We start from the raw sequence: 18,429 nt of genomic DNA, 5'->3' as shown, positions 1-18,429 counted from the left end.
ACGTCCACGGAGTAGAGCACCAGCTCCACTGCAGCCTACCACCACGGCCAGTAGTGGTGCCGGTGCGCACGGAGGAAGTAGCAGTCAGCCAGTGAAGAGTAGCGGGGGCAAAGTTTCCTACTCGGTGGTGTGGCAATTTTTCCTCAAGCCGCCCGAGGAAGTAAACGTAGCCGTATGTCGACTATGTGGCCAGAAATGCAAGCGTGGCCAGGGGGCCCATGTTGGGACTACAGCGTTGCGGCAGCATATGCAGCGTCACCATTCGGTGGCCTGGGAAAACCGTGATAAACATACGGCGGTTCTGCCTGCCCCAGCCCCCGCTCCATCACCCGCTCCGTTACTTGCTCCGTCACCCGACGTCGTCAATCGCCCTCTATCAGCCAGTCAAGGCTCCAACACCTCTGCTGAGGGGAGTTGTCGCTCGTTGGCATCTTCCGCTCGTTCAGATGCTCCTTCTCCTGCTACTCCTCTTCTCGGATTCCGTCAACAGTCTTTCTTGGAATCCGTATCCAAGAGACAACAGTTTGCGAGCACGCACCCGACGGTGCAAAAGCTGAACGTCCTCCTGTCCAAGTTGCTGGTGCTGCAGTCCCTCCCTTTCCAACTGGTGGACTCAGCACCTTTCCGAGAAATGATGGCTTGTGCCGCGCCGCGGTGGAGAGTGCCAAGCCGTCATTTCTTTGCCCAAAAGGCAGTGCCAGCCCTGCATTCACATGTAGAAGAGATGGTGGGCCAGTCTTTGAGCATGTCGGTCTCTGCCAAAGTGCACGGCAGCGCCGACGTGTGGAGCTGTAACTACGGTCAGGGACAGTACATGTCATTTACGGCCCACTGGGTGAACGTGGTGCCGGCACAGCCGCACCAGCAACTTGGACAGGTCACGACGCTTTTGCCTCCACGTTTGCACGTCCTTGGTCCAGCAAGCATGTCCGCCTCTACCACCTCTTTTTCCGCCGTGTCCTCAGCCGCCACCCCCGTGCCAAGTCCCATTACCCGACCGGCATATCACATGTGCAGGGCGCAACGGTGTCACGCTGTGCTGCACCTGGTATGCCTTGGCGAACGTAGTCACACAGGGGAGGAACTGCTGAGTGTAATGAACAGAGAAATCGACAGATGGCTGTCTCCGCGCAAACTAAAAATCGGAACCATGTTGACTGACAACGGAAAGAACATGGTGTCTGCTCTGCGTCAAGGAAGGTTGTGCCATGCGCCATGCATGGCTCACGTGTTCAATCTGGTTGTCAAGCGGTTCCTAAAATCCACCATCCCACTGCAAGACATCCTTAAAATGTCACGTAAACTGTGCATGCATTTCAGCCATTCCTACACCGCAAAGAACACCCTCATTGAGCTGCAGCGGCAGAACGGAATTCCACAGCATCGCCTGATCTGCGACGTTGCAACAAGGTGGAATTCAACCCTACACATGTTAGACCGCCTTTACGAGCAGCGAAAGGCCATCACCGATTTCCTGATGTTACAAGCGGATAAAGGTACTCCCCTGTGTAACTTAGATGTCAGCCATTGGCAGCTCATGCGTGACACCTGCCGCTTGCTCAGGCCCTTTGAGGAGGCCACGCTATTCGTGAGTCGGCAGGACTATGGGATGAACGACGTCATTCCTCTGTTGCACGTCCTGGAACAAATGCTGTTAACAATGGCTGGTCAGGGTGCGGTAGACGTGGCGCACAGATCTCAACGCCACATGACCCCTGTGGGGGCAGGACAGGAAGAAGAGGAGGAGGTAGAGGAGGACATTTGTGCTCAGGAATTATTGAGTGAAATGGGTGGTTTTTCCACTCAGCGGACAGGAGTGGAGGAGCAGGAGCATCTGGTAGAGGAGGAGGAGGAGGAGACAGAGGACCCAGACGCACCGTGGCAGTATGCTGTGGAGATGGAGGCAGGGAGTCCCTCGCATTCCTTGGCACAAATGGCCCATAGCATGCTCGGTTGCTTGCGTAGCGACAGCCGAATAATAACCATCAGACAGAGGGATGACTTTTGGCTGTCCACCTTGTTGGACCCTCGCTACCGGTCCAAAATGGTGGCCTTTTTCACACCTGCTGAGAGGGAGGCCAAAATTACGTACTATAAAAACCACCTATGTAGTCAGTTGGTCTCTGCCTTTGTGCGCCAACGTCCATCCTCAGACACTGTGGGCCCTGTGCGCTCGCGTTCCGCTGGCATGGCAGCAGGGGAGGGGTGGGGTGGTAGGAGCAGTGGCAGCTCCACCAGCAGTGGCTGCCTCAGTCTGCAGTCGATGATGAGTAGCTTTCTTCACCAGCGCAGTGAGGAAACTACTAACCAGCCGCAGCAGCAGCAGCAGCATCAGGTGGACCTGGAGCAGGAGCTCAAACAACAGGCTTGGGCCTACTTGGACAGCACCCTGCCAACCGAGGTAGACAATCCCCTTGACTACTGGGCAACGAAACTTGACCTTTGGCCCCAACTAGCTGAATTTGCCCTTGAAAGGCTGTCATGCCCGGCCAGTAGCGTGGCATCGGAGCGCGTGTTTAGTGCGGCAGGAGGTATTGTAACTCCGCGGAGGACACGACTGTCCACCCAAAGTGTGGAGAGACTCACGTTTGTGAAAATGAATCAGGCGTGGATTAGTCTGGATTTCAAACCACCAGTTCCTGACACAACTGACTAAATCCGCCATGAATCATGCCTCAAACATGTGCCACTTTCAGGTCTCCTCACACTGCTGGTGTGTTTAATTTTTTGACATAGGGTGCTGGCAGATTACGGGCCTCCTATAGCTGCTGCCAGGCCCCTAATCTGCCATAGGCCCCTATATACCGCCTCCTCATGCTGCTGCTAGGTCCAGAGTCTCTCATGGGTCCCTGTACGGCCTCCCATTGCTGCTGTCTCCATCGCCACACTCTGCTGCCATGTGCCACTTTCAGGTCTCTTCACACTGCTGGTGTGTTTAATTTTTTGACATAGGGTGCAGGCAGATTACGGGCCTCACATAGCTGCTGCCAGGCCCCTAATCTGCCATGGGCCCCTATATACCGCCTCCTCATGCTGCTGCCAAGTCCAGAGTCTCTCATGGGTCCCTGTACGGCCTCCCATTGCTGCTGTCTCCATCGCCACACTCTGCTGCCATGTGCCACTTTCAGGTCTCTTCACACTGCTGGTGTGTTAAATTTTTTGACATAGGGTGCAGGCAGATTACGGGCCTCACATAGCTGCTGCCAGGCCCCTAATCTGCCATGGGCCCCTATATACCGCCTCCTCATGCTGCTGCCAAGTCTAGAGTCTCTCATGGGTCCCTGTACGGCCTCCCATTGCTGCTGTCTCCATCGCCACACTCTGCTGCCATGTGCCACTTTCAGGTCTCTTCACACTGCTGGTGTGTTTAATTTTTTGACATAGGGTGCTGCAAGATAACGGGCCTCACATAGCTGCTGCCAGGCCCCTAATCTGCCATGGGCCCCTATATACCGCCTCCTCATGCTGCTGCCAAGTCCAGAGTCTCTCATGGGTCCCTGTACGGCCTCCCATTGCTGCTGTCTCCATCGCCACACTCTGCTGCCATGTGCCACTTTCAGGTCTCTTCACACTGCTGGTGTGTTAAATTTTTTGACATAGGGTGCAGGCAGATTACGGGCCTCACATAGCTGCTGCCAGGCCCCTAATCTGCCATGGGCCCCTATATACCGCCTCCTCATGCTGCTGCCAAGTCTAGAGTCTGTCATGGGTCCCTGTACGGCCTCCCATTGCTGCTGTCTCCATCGCCACACTCTGCCATGTGCCACTTTCAGGTCTCTTCACACTGCTGGTGTGTTTAATTTTTTGACATAGGGTGCAGGCAGATTACGGGCCTCACATAGCTGCTGCCAGGCCCCTAATCTGCCATGGGCCCCTATATACCGCCTCCTCATGCTGCTGCCAAGTCCAGAGTCTCTCATGGGTCCCTGTACGGCCTCCCATTGTTGCTGTCTCCATCGCCACACTCTGCTGCCATGTGCCACTTTCAGGTCTCTTCACACTGCTGGTGTGTTAAATTTTTTGACATAGGGTGCAGGCAGATTACGGGCCTCACATAGCTGCTGCCAGGCCCCTAATCTGCCATGGGCCCCTATATACCGCCTCCTCATGCTGCTGCCAAGTCCAGAGTCTCTCATGGGTCCCTGTACGGCCTCCCATTGCTGCTGTCTCCATCGCCACACTCTGCTGCCATGTGCCACTTTCAGGTCTCTTCACACTGCTGGTGTGTTAAATTTTTTGACATAGGGTGCAGGCAGATTACGGGCCTCACATAGCTGCTGCCAGGCCCCTAATCTGCCATGGGCCCCTATATACCGCCTCCTCATGCTGCTGCCAAGTCCAGAGTCTCTCATGGGTCCCTGTACGGCCTCCCATTGCTGCTGTCTCCATCGCCACACTCTGCTGCCATGTGCCACTTTCAGGTCTCTTCACACTGCTGGTGTGTTAAATTTTTTGACATAGGGTGCAGGCAGATTATGGGCCTCACATAGCTGCTGCCAGGCCCCTAATCTGCCATGGGCCCCTATATACCGCCTCCTCATGCTGCTGCCAAGTCTAGAGTCTGTCATGGGTCCCTGTACGGCCTCCCATTGCTGCTGTCTCCATCGCCACACTCTGCCATGTGCCACTTTCAGGTCTCTTCACACTGCTGGTGTGTTTAATTTTTTGACATAGGGTGCAGGCAGATTACGGGCCTCACATAGCTGCTGCCAGGCCCCTAATCTGCCATGGGCCCCTATATACCGCCTCCTCATGCTGCTGCCAAGTCCAGAGTCTCTCATGGGTCCCTGTACGGCCTCCCATTGCTGCTGTCTCCATCGCCACACTCTGCTGCCATGTGCCACTTTCAGGTCTCTTCACACTGCTGGTGTGTTTAATTTTTTGACATAGGGTGCAGGCAGATTACGGGCCTCACATAGCTGCTGCCAGGCCCCTAATCTGCCATGGGCCCCTATATACCGCCTCCTCATGCTGCTGCCAAGTCCAGAGTCTCTCATGGGTCCCTGTACGGCCTCCCATTGTTGCTGTCTCCATCGCCACACTCTGCTGCCATGTGCCACTTTCAGGTCTCTTCACACTGCTGGTGTGTTAAATTTTTTGACATAGGGTGCAGGCAGATTACGGGCCTCACATAGCTGCTGCCAGGCCCCTAATCTGCCATGGGCCCCTATATACCGCCTCCTCATGCTGCTGCCAAGTCCAGAGTCTCTCATGGGTCCCTGTACGGCCTCCCATTGCTGCTGTCTCCATCGCCACACTCTGCTGCCATGTGCCACTTTCAGGTCTCTTCACACTGCTGGTGTGTTTAATTTTTTGACATAGGGTGCAGGCAGATTACGGGCCTCACATAGCTGCTGCCAGGCCCCTAATCTGCCATGGGCCCCTATATACCGCCTCCTCATGCTGCTGCCAAGTCTAGAGTCTCTCATGGGTCCCTGTACGGCCTCCCATTGCTGCTGTCTCCATCGCCACACTCTGCTGCCATGTGCCACTTTCAGGTCTCTTCACACTGCTGGTGTGTTAAATTTTTTGACATAGGGTGCAGGCAGATTACGGGCCTCACATAGCTGCTGCCAGGCCCCTAATCTGCCATGGGCCCCTATATACCGCCTCCTCATGCTGCTGCCAAGTCCAGAGTCTCTCATGGGTCCCTGTACGGCCTCCCATTGCTGCTGTCTCCATCGCCACACTCTGCTGCCATGTGCCACTTTCAGGTCTCTTCACACTGCTGGTGTGTTTAATTTTTTGACATAGGGTGCAGGCAGATTACGGGCCTCACATAGCTGCTGCCAGGCCCCTAATCTGCCATGGGCCCCTATATACCGCCTCCTCATGCTGCTGCCAAGTCTAGAGTCTGTCATGGGTCCCTGTACGGCCTCCCATTGCTGCTGTCTCCATCGCCACACTCTGCCATGTGCCACTTTCAGGTCTCTTCACACTGCTGGTGTGTTTAATTTTTTGACATAGGGTGCAGGCAGATTACGGGCCTCACATAGCTGCTGCCAGGCCCCTAATCTGCCATGGGCCCCTATATACCGCCTCCTCATGCTGCTGCCAAGTCCAGAGTCTCTCATGGGTCCCTGTACGGCCTCCCATTGCTGCTGTCTCCATCGCCACACTCTGCTGCCATGTGCCACTTTCAGGTCTCTTCACACTGCTGGTGTGTTTAATTTTTTGACATAGGGTGCAGGCAGATTACGGGCCTCACATAGCTGCTGCCAGGCCCCTAATCTGCCATGGGCCCCTATATACCGCCTCCTCATGCTGCTGCCAAGTCTAGAGTCTCTCATGGGTCCCTGTACGGCCTCCCATTGCTGCTGTCTCCATCGCCACACTCTGCTGCCATGTGCCACTTTCAGGTCTCTTCACACTGCTGGTGTGTTTAATTTTTTGACATAGGGTGCTGCAAGATAACGGGCCTCACATAGCTGCTGCCAGGCCCCTAATCTGCCATGGGCCCCTATATACCGCCTCCTCATGCTGCTGCCAAGTCCAGAGTCTCTCATGGGTCCCTGTACGGCCTCCCATTGCTGCTGTCTCCATCGCCACACTCTGCTGCCATGTGCCACTTTCAGGTCTCTTCACACTGCTGGTGTGTTAAATTTTTTGACATAGGGTGCAGGCAGATTACGGGCCTCACATAGCTGCTGCCAGGCCCCTAATCTGCCATGGGCCCCTATATACCGCCTCCTCATGCTGCTGCCAAGTCTAGAGTCTGTCATGGGTCCCTGTACGGCCTCCCATTGCTGCTGTCTCCATCGCCACACTCTGCCATGTGCCACTTTCAGGTCTCTTCACACTGCTGGTGTGTTTAATTTTTTGACATAGGGTGCAGGCAGATTACGGGCCTCACATAGCTGCTGCCAGGCCCCTAATCTGCCATGGGCCCCTATATACCGCCTCCTCATGCTGCTGCCAAGTCCAGAGTCTCTCATGGGTCCCTGTACGGCCTCCCATTGTTGCTGTCTCCATCGCCACACTCTGCTGCCATGTGCCACTTTCAGGTCTCTTCACACTGCTGGTGTGTTAAATTTTTTGACATAGGGTGCAGGCAGATTACGGGCCTCACATAGCTGCTGCCAGGCCCCTAATCTGCCATGGGCCCCTATATACCGCCTCCTCATGCTGCTGCCAAGTCTAGAGTCTGTCATGGGTCCCTGTACGGCCTCCCATTGCTGCTGTCTCCATCGCCACACTCTGCCATGTGCCACTTTCAGGTCTCTTCACACTGCTGGTGTGTTTAATTTTTTGACATAGGGTGCAGGCAGATTACGGGCCTCACATAGCTGCTGCCAGGCCCCTAATCTGCCATGGGCCCCTATATACCGCCTCCTCATGCTGCTGCCAAGTCCAGAGTCTCTCATGGGTCCCTGTACGGCCTCCCATTGCTGCTGTCTCCATCGCCACACTCTGCTGCCATGTGCCACTTTCAGGTCTCTTCACACTGCTGGTGTGTTTAATTTTTTGACATAGGGTGCAGGCAGATTACGGGCCTCACATAACTGCTGCCAGGCCCCTAATCTGCCATGGGCCCCTATATACCGCCTCCTCATGCTGCTGCCAAGTCTAGAGTCTCTCATGGGTCCCTGTACGGCCTCCCATTGCTGCTGTCTCCATCGCCACACTCTGCTGCCATGTGCCACTTTCAGGTCTCTTCACACTGCTGGTGTGTTTAATTTTTTGACATAGGGTGCTGCAAGATAACGGGCCTCACATAGCTGCTGCCAGGCCCCTAATCTGCCATGGGCCCCTATATACCGCCTCCTCATGCTGCTGCCAAGTCCAGAGTCTCTCATGGGTCCCTGTACGGCCTCCCATTGCTGCTGTCTCCATCGCCACACTCTGCTGCCATGTGCCACTTTCAGGTCTCTTCACACTGCTGGTGTGTTAAATTTTTTGACATAGGGTGCAGGCAGATTACGGGCCTCACATAGCTGCTGCCAGGCCCCTAATCTGCCATGGGCCCCTATATACCGCCTCCTCATGCTGCTGCCAAGTCTAGAGTCTGTCATGGGTCCCTGTACGGCCTCCCATTGCTGCTGTCTCCATCGCCACACTCTGCCATGTGCCACTTTCAGGTCTCTTCACACTGCTGGTGTGTTTAATTTTTTGACATAGGGTGCAGGCAGATTACGGGCCTCACATAGCTGCTGCCAGGCCCCTAATCTGCCATGGGCCCCTATATACCGCCTCCTCATGCTGCTGCCAAGTCCAGAGTCTCTCATGGGTCCCTGTACGGCCTCCCATTGTTGCTGTCTCCATCGCCACACTCTGCTGCCATGTGCCACTTTCAGGTCTCTTCACACTGCTGGTGTGTTTAATTTTTTGACATAGGGTGCAGGCAGATTACGGGCCTCACATAGCTGCTGCCAGGCCCCTAATCTGCCATGGGCCCCTATATACCGCCTCCTCATGCTGCTGCCAAGTCCCAGAGTCTCTCATGGGTCCCTGTACGGCCTCCCATTGCTGCTGTCTCCATCGCCACACTCTGCTGCCATGTGCCACTTTCAGGTCTCTTCACACTGCTGGTGTGTTAAATTTTTTGACATAGGGTGCAGGCAGATTACGGGCCTCACATAGCTGCTGCCAGGCCCCTAATCTGCCATGGGCCCCTATAAACCGCCTCCTCATGCTGCTGCCAAGTCTAGAGTCTCTCATGGGTCCCTGTACGGCCTCCCATTGCTGCTGTCTCCATCGCCACACTCTGCTGCCATGTGCCACTTTCAGGTCTCTTCACACTGCTGGTGTGTTTAATTTTTTGACATAGGGTGCTGCAAGATAACGGGCCTCACATAGCTGCTGCCAGGCCCCTAATCTGCCATGGGCCCCTATATACCGCCTCCTCATGCTGCTGCCAAGTCCAGAGTCTCTCATGGGTCCCTGTACGGCCTCCCATTGCTGCTGTCTCCATCGCCACACTCTGCTGCCATGTGCCACTTTCAGGTCTCTTCACACTGCTGGTGTGTTAAATTTTTTGACATAGGGTGCAGGCAGATTACGGGCCTCACATAGCTGCTGCCAGGCCCCTAATCTGCCATGGGCCCCTATATACCGCCTCCTCATGCTGCTGCCAAGTCCAGAGTCTCTCATGGGTCCCTGTACGGCCTCCCATTGCTGCTGTCTCCATCGCCACACTCTGCTGCCATGTGCCACTTTCAGGTCTCTTCACACTGCTGGTGTGTTAAATTTTTTGACATAGGGTGCAGGCAGATTACAGGCCTCACATAGCTGCTGCCAGGCCCCTAATCTGCCATGGGCCCCTATATACCGCCTCCTCATGCTGCTGCCAAGTCCAGAGTCTCTCATGGGTCCCTGTACGGCCTCCCATTGCTGCTGTCTCCATCGCCACACTCTGCTGCCATGTGCCACTTTCAGGTCTCTTCACACTGCTGGTGTGTTTAATTTTTTGACATAGGGTGCAGGCAGATTACGGGCCTCACATAGCTGCTGCCAGGCCCCTAATCTGCCATGGGCCCCTATATACCGCCTCCTCATGCTGCTGCCAAGTCCAGAGTCTCTCATGGGTCCCTGTACGGCCTCCCATTGCTGCTGTCTCCATCGCCACACTCTGCTGCCATGTGCCACTTTCAGGTCTCTTCACACTGCTGGTGTGTTAAATTTTTTGACATAGGGTGCTGGCAGATTACGGGCCTCCCATTGCTGCTGCCAGACATGTAATCTGCCATGGGCCCCCGTACCGACTCCTCATGCTGTGACGTTGCAACAAGGTGTAATTCAACCCTACATATGTTAGACCGCCTTTACGAACAGCTAAAGGCCATCACAGATTTCCTGATGTTAAAAGCGGATAAAGGTACTCCCTGTGTAACTTAGATGTCAGCCATTGTCAGCTCATGTGTGACACCTGCGCTTGCTCAGGCCCTTTGAGGAGGCCACGCTATTCGTGAGTCGGCAGGACTATGGGATGAATGAGGTCAAATCGGCCATGGGCCCCCGTACCGCCTGTTCACGCTGATGCTGGTCCCACAGTGTGACCTGGGTCCCTGTACGGCCTCCCATTGCTTCCACTCTGCCATGTGCCACTTTGAAATCTCCTCACACTCCTGCGGTTGTCCATTTTGTCATAGGTTGCTGGCAGATTAGCGGCCTTCCATAGGTGCCGCCAGGCCCCATATCGACCATGGGCCCCCGTACCTCCTGGTCACGCTGCTGCTGAGCCCACAGTGTGACCTGGGTCCCTGTACGGCCTCCCATTGCTTCCACTCTGCCATGTGCCACTTTGAAATCTCCTCACACTCCTGCGGTTGTCCATTTTGTCATAGGTTGCTGGCAGATTACAGGCCTTCCATAGGTGCCACCAAGCCCCATATCGGCCATGGGCCCCCGTACCGCCTGGTCACGCTGCTGCTGGGCCCACAGTGTGACCTGGGTCCCTGTACCGCCTCCCATTGCTCCCACTCTGCCATGTGCCACTTTCAGGTCTCCTCACGCTCCTGCTGGTTTCCATTTTGTCATAGGTTGCTGTATGGCCTCCCATTGCTGCTGCCTCCACCGCCACACTGTGGCTCCAAACACTGGTTTTGGCCCCGTGACTGCCCAAATGAGTGAAGTGTGCGGTGATTCTAAGATCGACGGCACTCATCTGCATGTCATACTGACAGACAGTATTATTTCTCTTCCCCAGCAGACTCCAAGGGCATTTAAATTAAAGGTACAGTGTTCTGCACTAATATTAAGTCTCTCTGAAGCCTAGAAACACCCTTTTTTAAGTTAAATTCACAGCGAATTTATTCGACTCGAATCGAATATTGTCCACGAATTCGCCGAATCAGTCGAATCGAATTTTTCATTTCTTCGCTCATCTCTAGTCACCACCAAGTAATCGCCTACTAGAAAGGAAAACCAGTCAACATGACCTGAGAGAGGACATGGAGAATCAACTTGATAATCAGACCAGGAAAGAAATGGTCACCACCAAGTGGTCCCTCACTAGATAGGAGAGCCTATCTACATGACCAGAGGAGGACACAGAGAATCAACCTGATGCTCTGACCAGGCTAGACAAGGTCAACCCCAAGCAGTCCCCTACTAGATAGGATAACCTATCAACATGACCAGAAGGAGGGCACAGAGCCAATCAGAGGCTCTAAGAAAGATTAAGAAAGATAGAAAAGTTCACTACCAAGCAGTCTCCTACTAGATAGGAGAACCTATCAACATGACCAGAGGGAGGGCAGGGAGAACCAATCTGATGCTCTAAACAAGATAGAAAAGGTTACCACCAAGTGGTCACCTACTAGGTAAGAGAACCTATCAACATGACCAGAAGGAGAACATGTAGAATCTACTTAATGCCCTGACCAAGATAGACGAAGTCACCACCAAGTGGTTCCTTACTAGATATTAGAACCTTTCCAAGAGGGTGGACATGAAGAATCAACCCGATCCTGTGACCAGGATAGAAAAGATCACCACCAAGCAGGGATGATTCCATATGAAAGGGAGCACCAACCTGAAATAGCAAGAAACTGATTACCAGACCCTTTAAAAAAAACAGGTGGAAAAAGAACAATTTCCCGTGTAGGGAACAGACCCACAATTAGATGTGGTCAATAAAAACAAAAATGTAAAAACAAAACTGAATAAAAAATGATAGCAAAATTAGACTTTTCACAGCAGTCCTGAAGAAAACACATAAATCATCCTAGGACACTAGCAAAAAATCTAGGCATGTTGGGTATAGGAAGGGCAATTTTGGGCCAGCCCATGAATTGTTTGTTGCTGGTGTTCAGATCCTACTGTAGGTGGCAGTATAACCCAACTGTATCTGAATTCCTGTGTTCCTCCTTGAATGAGAAAGAGAAACCTTTTTTGGGTGAAATGTTAAGAAGTAGAACCTTTGCTAATGTTTCATGTTTTACCCTCCTTGGGAGCTTTTCCATCATCTCCTGTGCTGGTGACAGTGTGTGATAGCTATTAGCAGGACAGGATGTGAGGGCACATGGCCCCAATGGGGACACAGCAATAATATTTTCTTGTCTTTTGGGGACATTTGAAAAAACAGTTAAAACACACATTTGTTTATTTTAGGTACTTATACAGCGCCATCAATTTACGCAGCACTTTACATATATATTGTACATTCCCATCAGTCCCTGACCCTCAAGGGGCATACAGTCTAAGGTCCCTAACTCACATTCATACATACACATACTAGGGCCAATTTAGACAGGAGCAAATTCACCTACCAGCATGTCTTTGGAGAGTGGGAGGAAACTGGAGTAACCGGAGGAAACCCACACAGGCACGGGGAGAACATGCAAACTCCAGGCAGGTGGTGCCGTGGTTGGGATTCTAACCAACGACCCGAGTACTGCCAGGCGGAAGTGCTAACCATTTAGCCGCTGTGCTGCCCCACATGGAACCACACTTGTTTTAAAGAGGCAGAAAGGTGAACAGGCCCTTAAAGGTACCAACTATAGGAGCAGGAAAATAAAATCATATATAGTTGCAACTTCTTAGGACACCGAAACAGAAAACTTACTGAACTGTTTTTATAGTTATAATACAAAAAAAAACCAATTTTGCCTATATCCCTCGATGTTACCTCAGCCAGAGCCTCTGCCTCCAGGGATTTGTGGTCTCCAAGGCTGCTGTGCCTCGTGCCTCCAGTCACAGAACGCAGGCATATCCCATCAGCCAGTCCCTTCCGTTCGGGATAATTGATACTCCCAGCACTTCCAAATGTCGCCATCCTGCGCTTTTCAGGGCTGTCCACACGTCCGCGGCTCAGGGACAACTTGTGGGGACTGCTGGGACAGGCAGCCGCGCGGGGAGGGGTGTCAATGCATGGGCCAAGAGGCCGGGGTGGGCTATGGTTTTCACCTCCACTTCTCCGGCGTGGTATGGCAGCTCCATCGGAACGGAGTCTAACCCTGAAATCGAGAGAGAAAAAAAAAATGAAAGTGCGTGAACCCAAAACCTATGTTTCGCATTATGTCTCAGTGTATACAGCTTTGTTACGCACATATTTTTTTGTGACTCTACTGAAACGTTTTTTTTCACTTGGAGATCCTGCCAGTAACAGCACTTACTGTTGTAGGCTGACAACTCAAAGCCTAATAGTAGTCAGCCTGCCGTGAGCTCCTTCAGTTGCCTGTTGGGTTGCCTATCTGGTCTATTAAGCTCCCAGGATCAGGCCCTCCTAACCCCCTTTTATTGACCTGTATTGTTGCTGTATTGTCTCCCGTTATATTGTAATGCGCTGAGCAAACTGTTGCCGCCATAAATCCTGTATAATAATAGTAATTAATTAGACAGCCCAATGGCCAACTGAAGCAGCTCCCATGGAAGTCTGACAACGCTACTGATAATTGTGAGGCAGTGGCTTAGCGTTGTCACACTGTTACAGGAAGTGATGTTACTGGCAAGACCTCCAGATTTACAAAAAATTTGCTTAATTGCTTCTGTGCCGCTCTATAGCCAAAGTGCGGCACAGGTGCACAAAATCACATATATATACGTGATTTTGCAACTCCGGGTATGGGGTGCGCACGCCCTACCTGCACCACCATTCGCGGCCTCGGCTGCCAATCACCGGGTCCCAGCCAGTGATTCCACGCTGGCACCCGGTGATCTCCGAGGATTTCCGACGGGGTAGAGACCGTTATGTAAAAAATACAGATCTCTCCCCTGTCAGCTCCTGCACACTGCTTTGTATGGTTCTGCATAGCAGAGCCATACAAAGCAGTGTGCTTACAGTGAAACACACACACAGCCACATAGTAAAACAGCACACAGTTAACCCTTTGATCGCCCCTCATGTTAACCCCTTCCTGCCCAGTGCCATTAGTACAGTGTCAGTGCTTTTTATTAGCATTGATCACTGTATTGGTGTCACAGGGGAAGTCAGTGACACCAAGTCAATTCCCCGCAGTGTCAGAATGCCGGCCGCAGCTGATCGCCACCATTACTAGTAAAGAAAAAAGGTAAAAAAAAATTCCAGTGTATATACCGCCATTTGTAAACGCTATAACTTTCACGTAAACCAATTAATTTACGCGTATTGGGATTTTTTTTGAGCAAAGACACAGAGCAGAATACATTTTGGCCTAAATTTATGATGACATTTGAGTTTTAAATTTTTTTTACTGGACATGTTTAATAGCGAAAAGTAAAAAATAAAGTTTTTTTTTTGTTTATAATGCAAAAAATAAAAAAACGCAGAGGCGATCAAATACCACCAAAATAAAGCTCTATTTGTGGGAAAAAAGACATAAATTTCATCTGGGTGCAGTGTTGCATGACCGCGCAATTGTCAGTTAATGTAACCTAGCGCTGTAGCGCAAAAAATGGCCTGGTCAGGAAGGGGGGTAAATCCTCTGGAGGGCGACTGGTTAACAAACCCACAAGTGTTACTTAAAGCCCAACTCCAACCAAAACCGGAAATGGGGAAGGGACGGAGCCACTGTGAGGATTTTAATTGTGGTCTGTGTTCCCATTGGGGGTATGACCCCTTATTTTCTATTGGACCTTTCTAGGGGACCTTCTACTTCATTACACCCATCTGACTCTAAGAGGTTTCCCTTGTACTCCCCTGATGGGCCCCTCTTCCTTTTGGGCCCCTGGGTGCACACACATCTGTTGTTGGCTTCCTACCTGCCCAAGACCCCAGCAAAGTTGTACTCTGGTAGGTGCTCGGTGGGTGACTGGATGTCATTCTTGGATGAGGATTTATCATCCAGGAGTGGCCCGCTGCTTGCCTCGCTGTCCGCTTTTTGGCTCAGGTTGTCTGAGAAGGCGTCATCGCTGGATGGAGACAAAAAGGTATAGAAAGAGGTTATTGGGTGCATCATGGGAAATTTCTGCAATTTCAAACCAAATTCTCAGAATTACAGTGAGCATGCTCTGTATGGGTGATCTCATAGACTTTCCTATCTGCCTAGACCAGGGGTCTGCAACCTTTAAGACATAAAGAGCCACTTGGACCCGTTTCCGAAGGGAAAAAAAAGACTGGGAGCCGCAAAACCATTGCAACATTTAAAACAAATCCGACACTGCATATATTGCAAAAAACGCTCTGGTCATGAAGGGGGTTTAAGGGCCCAGTAAGCAAAGGGTTAATCAGGGCCACAGTGTATCGTCATAATCACAGTCATAGCCTTAGCTCAGTGGTGGGCAACCTTTTTTTTCGACTGAGCCAAATCTCGCCAAAACCACGATTGAAATTTATTTTGAGAGAAACATTTTTAAAACTGAAAATACATCCCCCATATAGTAATTCATCCCCCATATAGTAATTCATCCCCCATAGTAATTCATCCCCCATATAGTAATTCATCCCCCCTATAGTAATTCATCCCCCATAGTAATTCATCCCCCCTATAGTAATTCATCCCCCATATAGTAATTCATCCCCCATATAGTAATTCATCCCCCGTAGTAATTCATCCCCCATAGTAATTCATCCCCCATATAGTAATTCATCCCCCCTATAGTAATTCATCCCCCCTATAGTAATTCATCCCCCATATAGTAATTCATCCCCCATATAGTAATTCATCCCCCCTATAGTAATTCATCCCCCCATATAGTAATTCATCCCCCATAGTAATTCATCCCCCCATATAGTAATTCATCCCCCATATAGTAATTCATCCCCCCTATAGTAATTCATCCCCCATAGTAATTCATTCCCCATATTGTGTGAATTCACTTACCTTTGCTCCGCGCGTTCCTCTCGCTGGGTTCCCGCGCCGTTCTGGTCTTCAGGGCGGACTGTGAGAGGAGAGGAGTTCGTCACGCTGCCCCGCCTACATCCGGGCTGCCCCGCCTACATCCTGACAGCCAATGTTTGCCAGCGGGCGCCCGGCACACAGAAGATCTGCATTAAAAGAGCCGCGGCTTGCCGACCCTATTGCCTGTCACCTGGTGGGCAGTGTGCTCCGGAGCCGCAGGAAAGGTGAAAAAGAGCCGCATGCGGCTCCGGAGCCGCGGGTTGCCGACACCCGGCCTAGACAAAGACCTTGTAAAGAAGAAGGGACTAGGGACTGGTCACGTGATGAGACTGGGGAGGTCAGGTGATTACAGGCAGGGGTCAATACATTACTCATGTGATCATGTGCTAGCAGATGGTTCTTGGTTACTTACAGATCCTGGACCACGATATACTGGTGGGGTATCAGACCGTCCACCCCATTGTGCCGGCCTTCCCACCAGTCCTCCGATGCTCGGTGGTAGAGGAGCAGGGACGCCCCTTTTTTAAAGGACAATTCTCGAGGTGTGCGTCCCGAGTAGTCGAACTTAGCGATGGCTTCAATCTGCTCCACCTCTAGCAGGGCAAAACACAGAAGACATGTAATCAGCTTTGGTGATGATCACAGTTATGGTGACACAATTTAGATTTACAAGATAGGTAGATGGTCCACCTGAACATCTTCATTCCATATATCAATTTACCAATAACCTGGGCTGGAGATGTGGACTGTCTACAGTATATCAGTGGTTCTCAAGAACCAGGCCATGGCCCATTGCAAGGCCACAGCCTCCCTTCTGCCAGACCTCCAGCACGCTATAGACCCCTTAGCCTCCCAACTCCCATAGTGCCCCCCCCCAAATCTCCCATAGTGGCCCACAGTGACCCAAGACCCCATGAGAGACCTCAGTCTCCACAGTGCCCCCCAACCTCCTACAGCCTAAAACAGAGCCTCCAGTCGTTCACAGTGTCTCCAACAGTGTCTGACAGCGCCCCCCAACATCCCACAGTGCTCCCTAGTCCTCTCCAGAAACCTCACTCTCTACGGGGCCACCAAGTCTACTGCACTCCACTAAAGCACTTCAAATCCCCCCATCCTCCTACAGTGACATCCAGCTTCATACAGACCTTTCCAGCATGCTTTTTCATATTTTTACTATTTGTAGAAACTGGAAGGAAGGAACTTTTGGAAGAATCTGATTGGCCCCGGTCTCAAAAAAATTGAGAACCACTGGTCTATTTCATAATATGTGGTGCTGCATGAGGATCTCCCCCTTCTGGTGAGAGGTCAACACCCTTCTCTCTGAGAATAAAATGGCGGTGGTTTCAACTTTCTATGTCACACAATATCAGAGCAACCGTTTACCAAATGCGCTACAATTGTGCGCTTCCTAAATCTCCACTTGTACATTATGAATAGTGCCCCATCATTGGTGTCAATGAGAGGAACAGTGCCGCATCATTGGTGTCAATGAGAGGAACAGTGCCCCATCATTGGTGTCAATGAGAGGAACAGTGCCGCATCACTGGTGTTAATGAGAGGAACAGTGCCCCATCATTGGTGTCAATAAGAGAAATAGTGCCCCATCATTGGTGTCAATGAGAGAAGTGGGAGGAATAGTATCCCATCATTGGTGTCAGTGGGAGGAATAGTGCCCCATCATTGGTGTCAGTGGGAGGAATAGTGCCCCATCATTGGTGTCCGTGGGAGGAATAGTGCCCCATCATTGGTGTCAGTGGGAGGAATAGTGCCCCATCATTGGTGTCAGTGGGAGGAATAGTGCCCCATCATTGGTGTCAATGAGAGAAACAGTGACCCATCATTGGTGTCAATGAGAGGAACAGTGCCCCATCATTGGTGCCAATGAAAGGAACAGTGCCCCATCACTGGTGTCAATGAGAGGAACAGTGCCCCATCATTGGTGTCAACGAGAGGAACAGTGCCCCATCACTGGTGTCAACGAGAGGAACAGTGCCCCATCACTGGTGTCAATGAGAGAAACAGTGCACCATCATTGGTGTCAAAGAGAGGAACAGTGCCCCATCATTGGTGTCAATGAGAGGAAGAGTGCCCCATCATTGGTGTCAATGAGAGGAATAGTGCTCCATCATTGGTGTCAATGAGAGGAATTGTGCCCCATCATTGGTGTCGGTGGGAGGAATAGTGCCCCATCATTGGTGTCAATGAGAGGAATAGTGCCCCATTATTGGTGTCGGTGGGAGGAATAGTGCCCCATCATTGGTGTCAGTGGGAGGAATAGTGCTCCATCATTGGTGTCAATGAGAGGAATAGTGCCCCATCATTGGTGTCAATGAGAGGAATAGTGCCCCATCATTGGTGTCAATGAGAGGAATAGTGCCCCATCATTGGTGTCAGTGGGAGGAATAGTTCCCCATCATTGGTATCAGTGGGAGGAATAGTGCCCCATCATTATATTTATACTGAAGCTGGCAAGGTGAGAAAATACATATATTATTCCATATATTCAAGAACCCCCATTACATAGTTGGAGGAGTGGCTATTCAGACCCCATATCTGATCAGTTGGCTCAGTGCGCCCACTCACCTTCGTCACTTGTGTGAGGCTCAGTACCGTTATCATGGTCCCCTTCTTCAATGGCGCCTGGCTCACTGTGCGGGCTGTCACTGTAAAGGAAATAAAATGTAATCAATCATTTGACAAAGATTTAAAGGGGACCTCTCACTAGAATGCA

At 51.5% G+C, this 18,429-nt stretch overlaps 1 protein-coding gene across 4 annotated transcripts in view; it reads right to left on the bottom strand.

Annotated features, from left to right (window-relative positions):
* SRGAP3 (SLIT-ROBO Rho GTPase activating protein 3) overlaps positions 1–18,429 on the bottom strand; it is a 187,390-nt gene that overhangs the window by 20,814 nt on the left and 148,147 nt on the right. For all 4 annotated transcript variants that reach the window (XM_089663412.1, XM_089663415.1, XM_089663414.1 and 1 more), the window contains exons 18-21: positions 18,282–18,361; positions 16,111–16,291; positions 14,620–14,769; positions 12,569–12,896 (exon numbers count right to left, since the gene is read on the bottom strand). In XM_089663412.1, the coding sequence (XP_089519538.1) occupies positions 12,569–12,896; positions 14,620–14,769; positions 16,111–16,291; positions 18,282–18,361 (739 nt within the window). The remainder of the gene's footprint in view (positions 1–12,568; positions 12,897–14,619; positions 14,770–16,110; positions 16,292–18,281; positions 18,362–18,429) is intronic.

Source organism: Staurois parvus, unplaced genomic scaffold (assembly GCF_062004578.1).
Source record: "Staurois parvus isolate SC_StPar_1 unplaced genomic scaffold, SC_StPar_1.0 ptg001682l, whole genome shotgun sequence".
In the NCBI taxonomy this organism is placed as follows: domain Eukaryota; kingdom Metazoa; phylum Chordata; class Amphibia; order Anura; family Ranidae; genus Staurois; species Staurois parvus.
The sequence above is the reverse complement of the archived record's forward strand: the minus strand, read 5'-3'. Positions and strand labels throughout refer to the sequence as shown.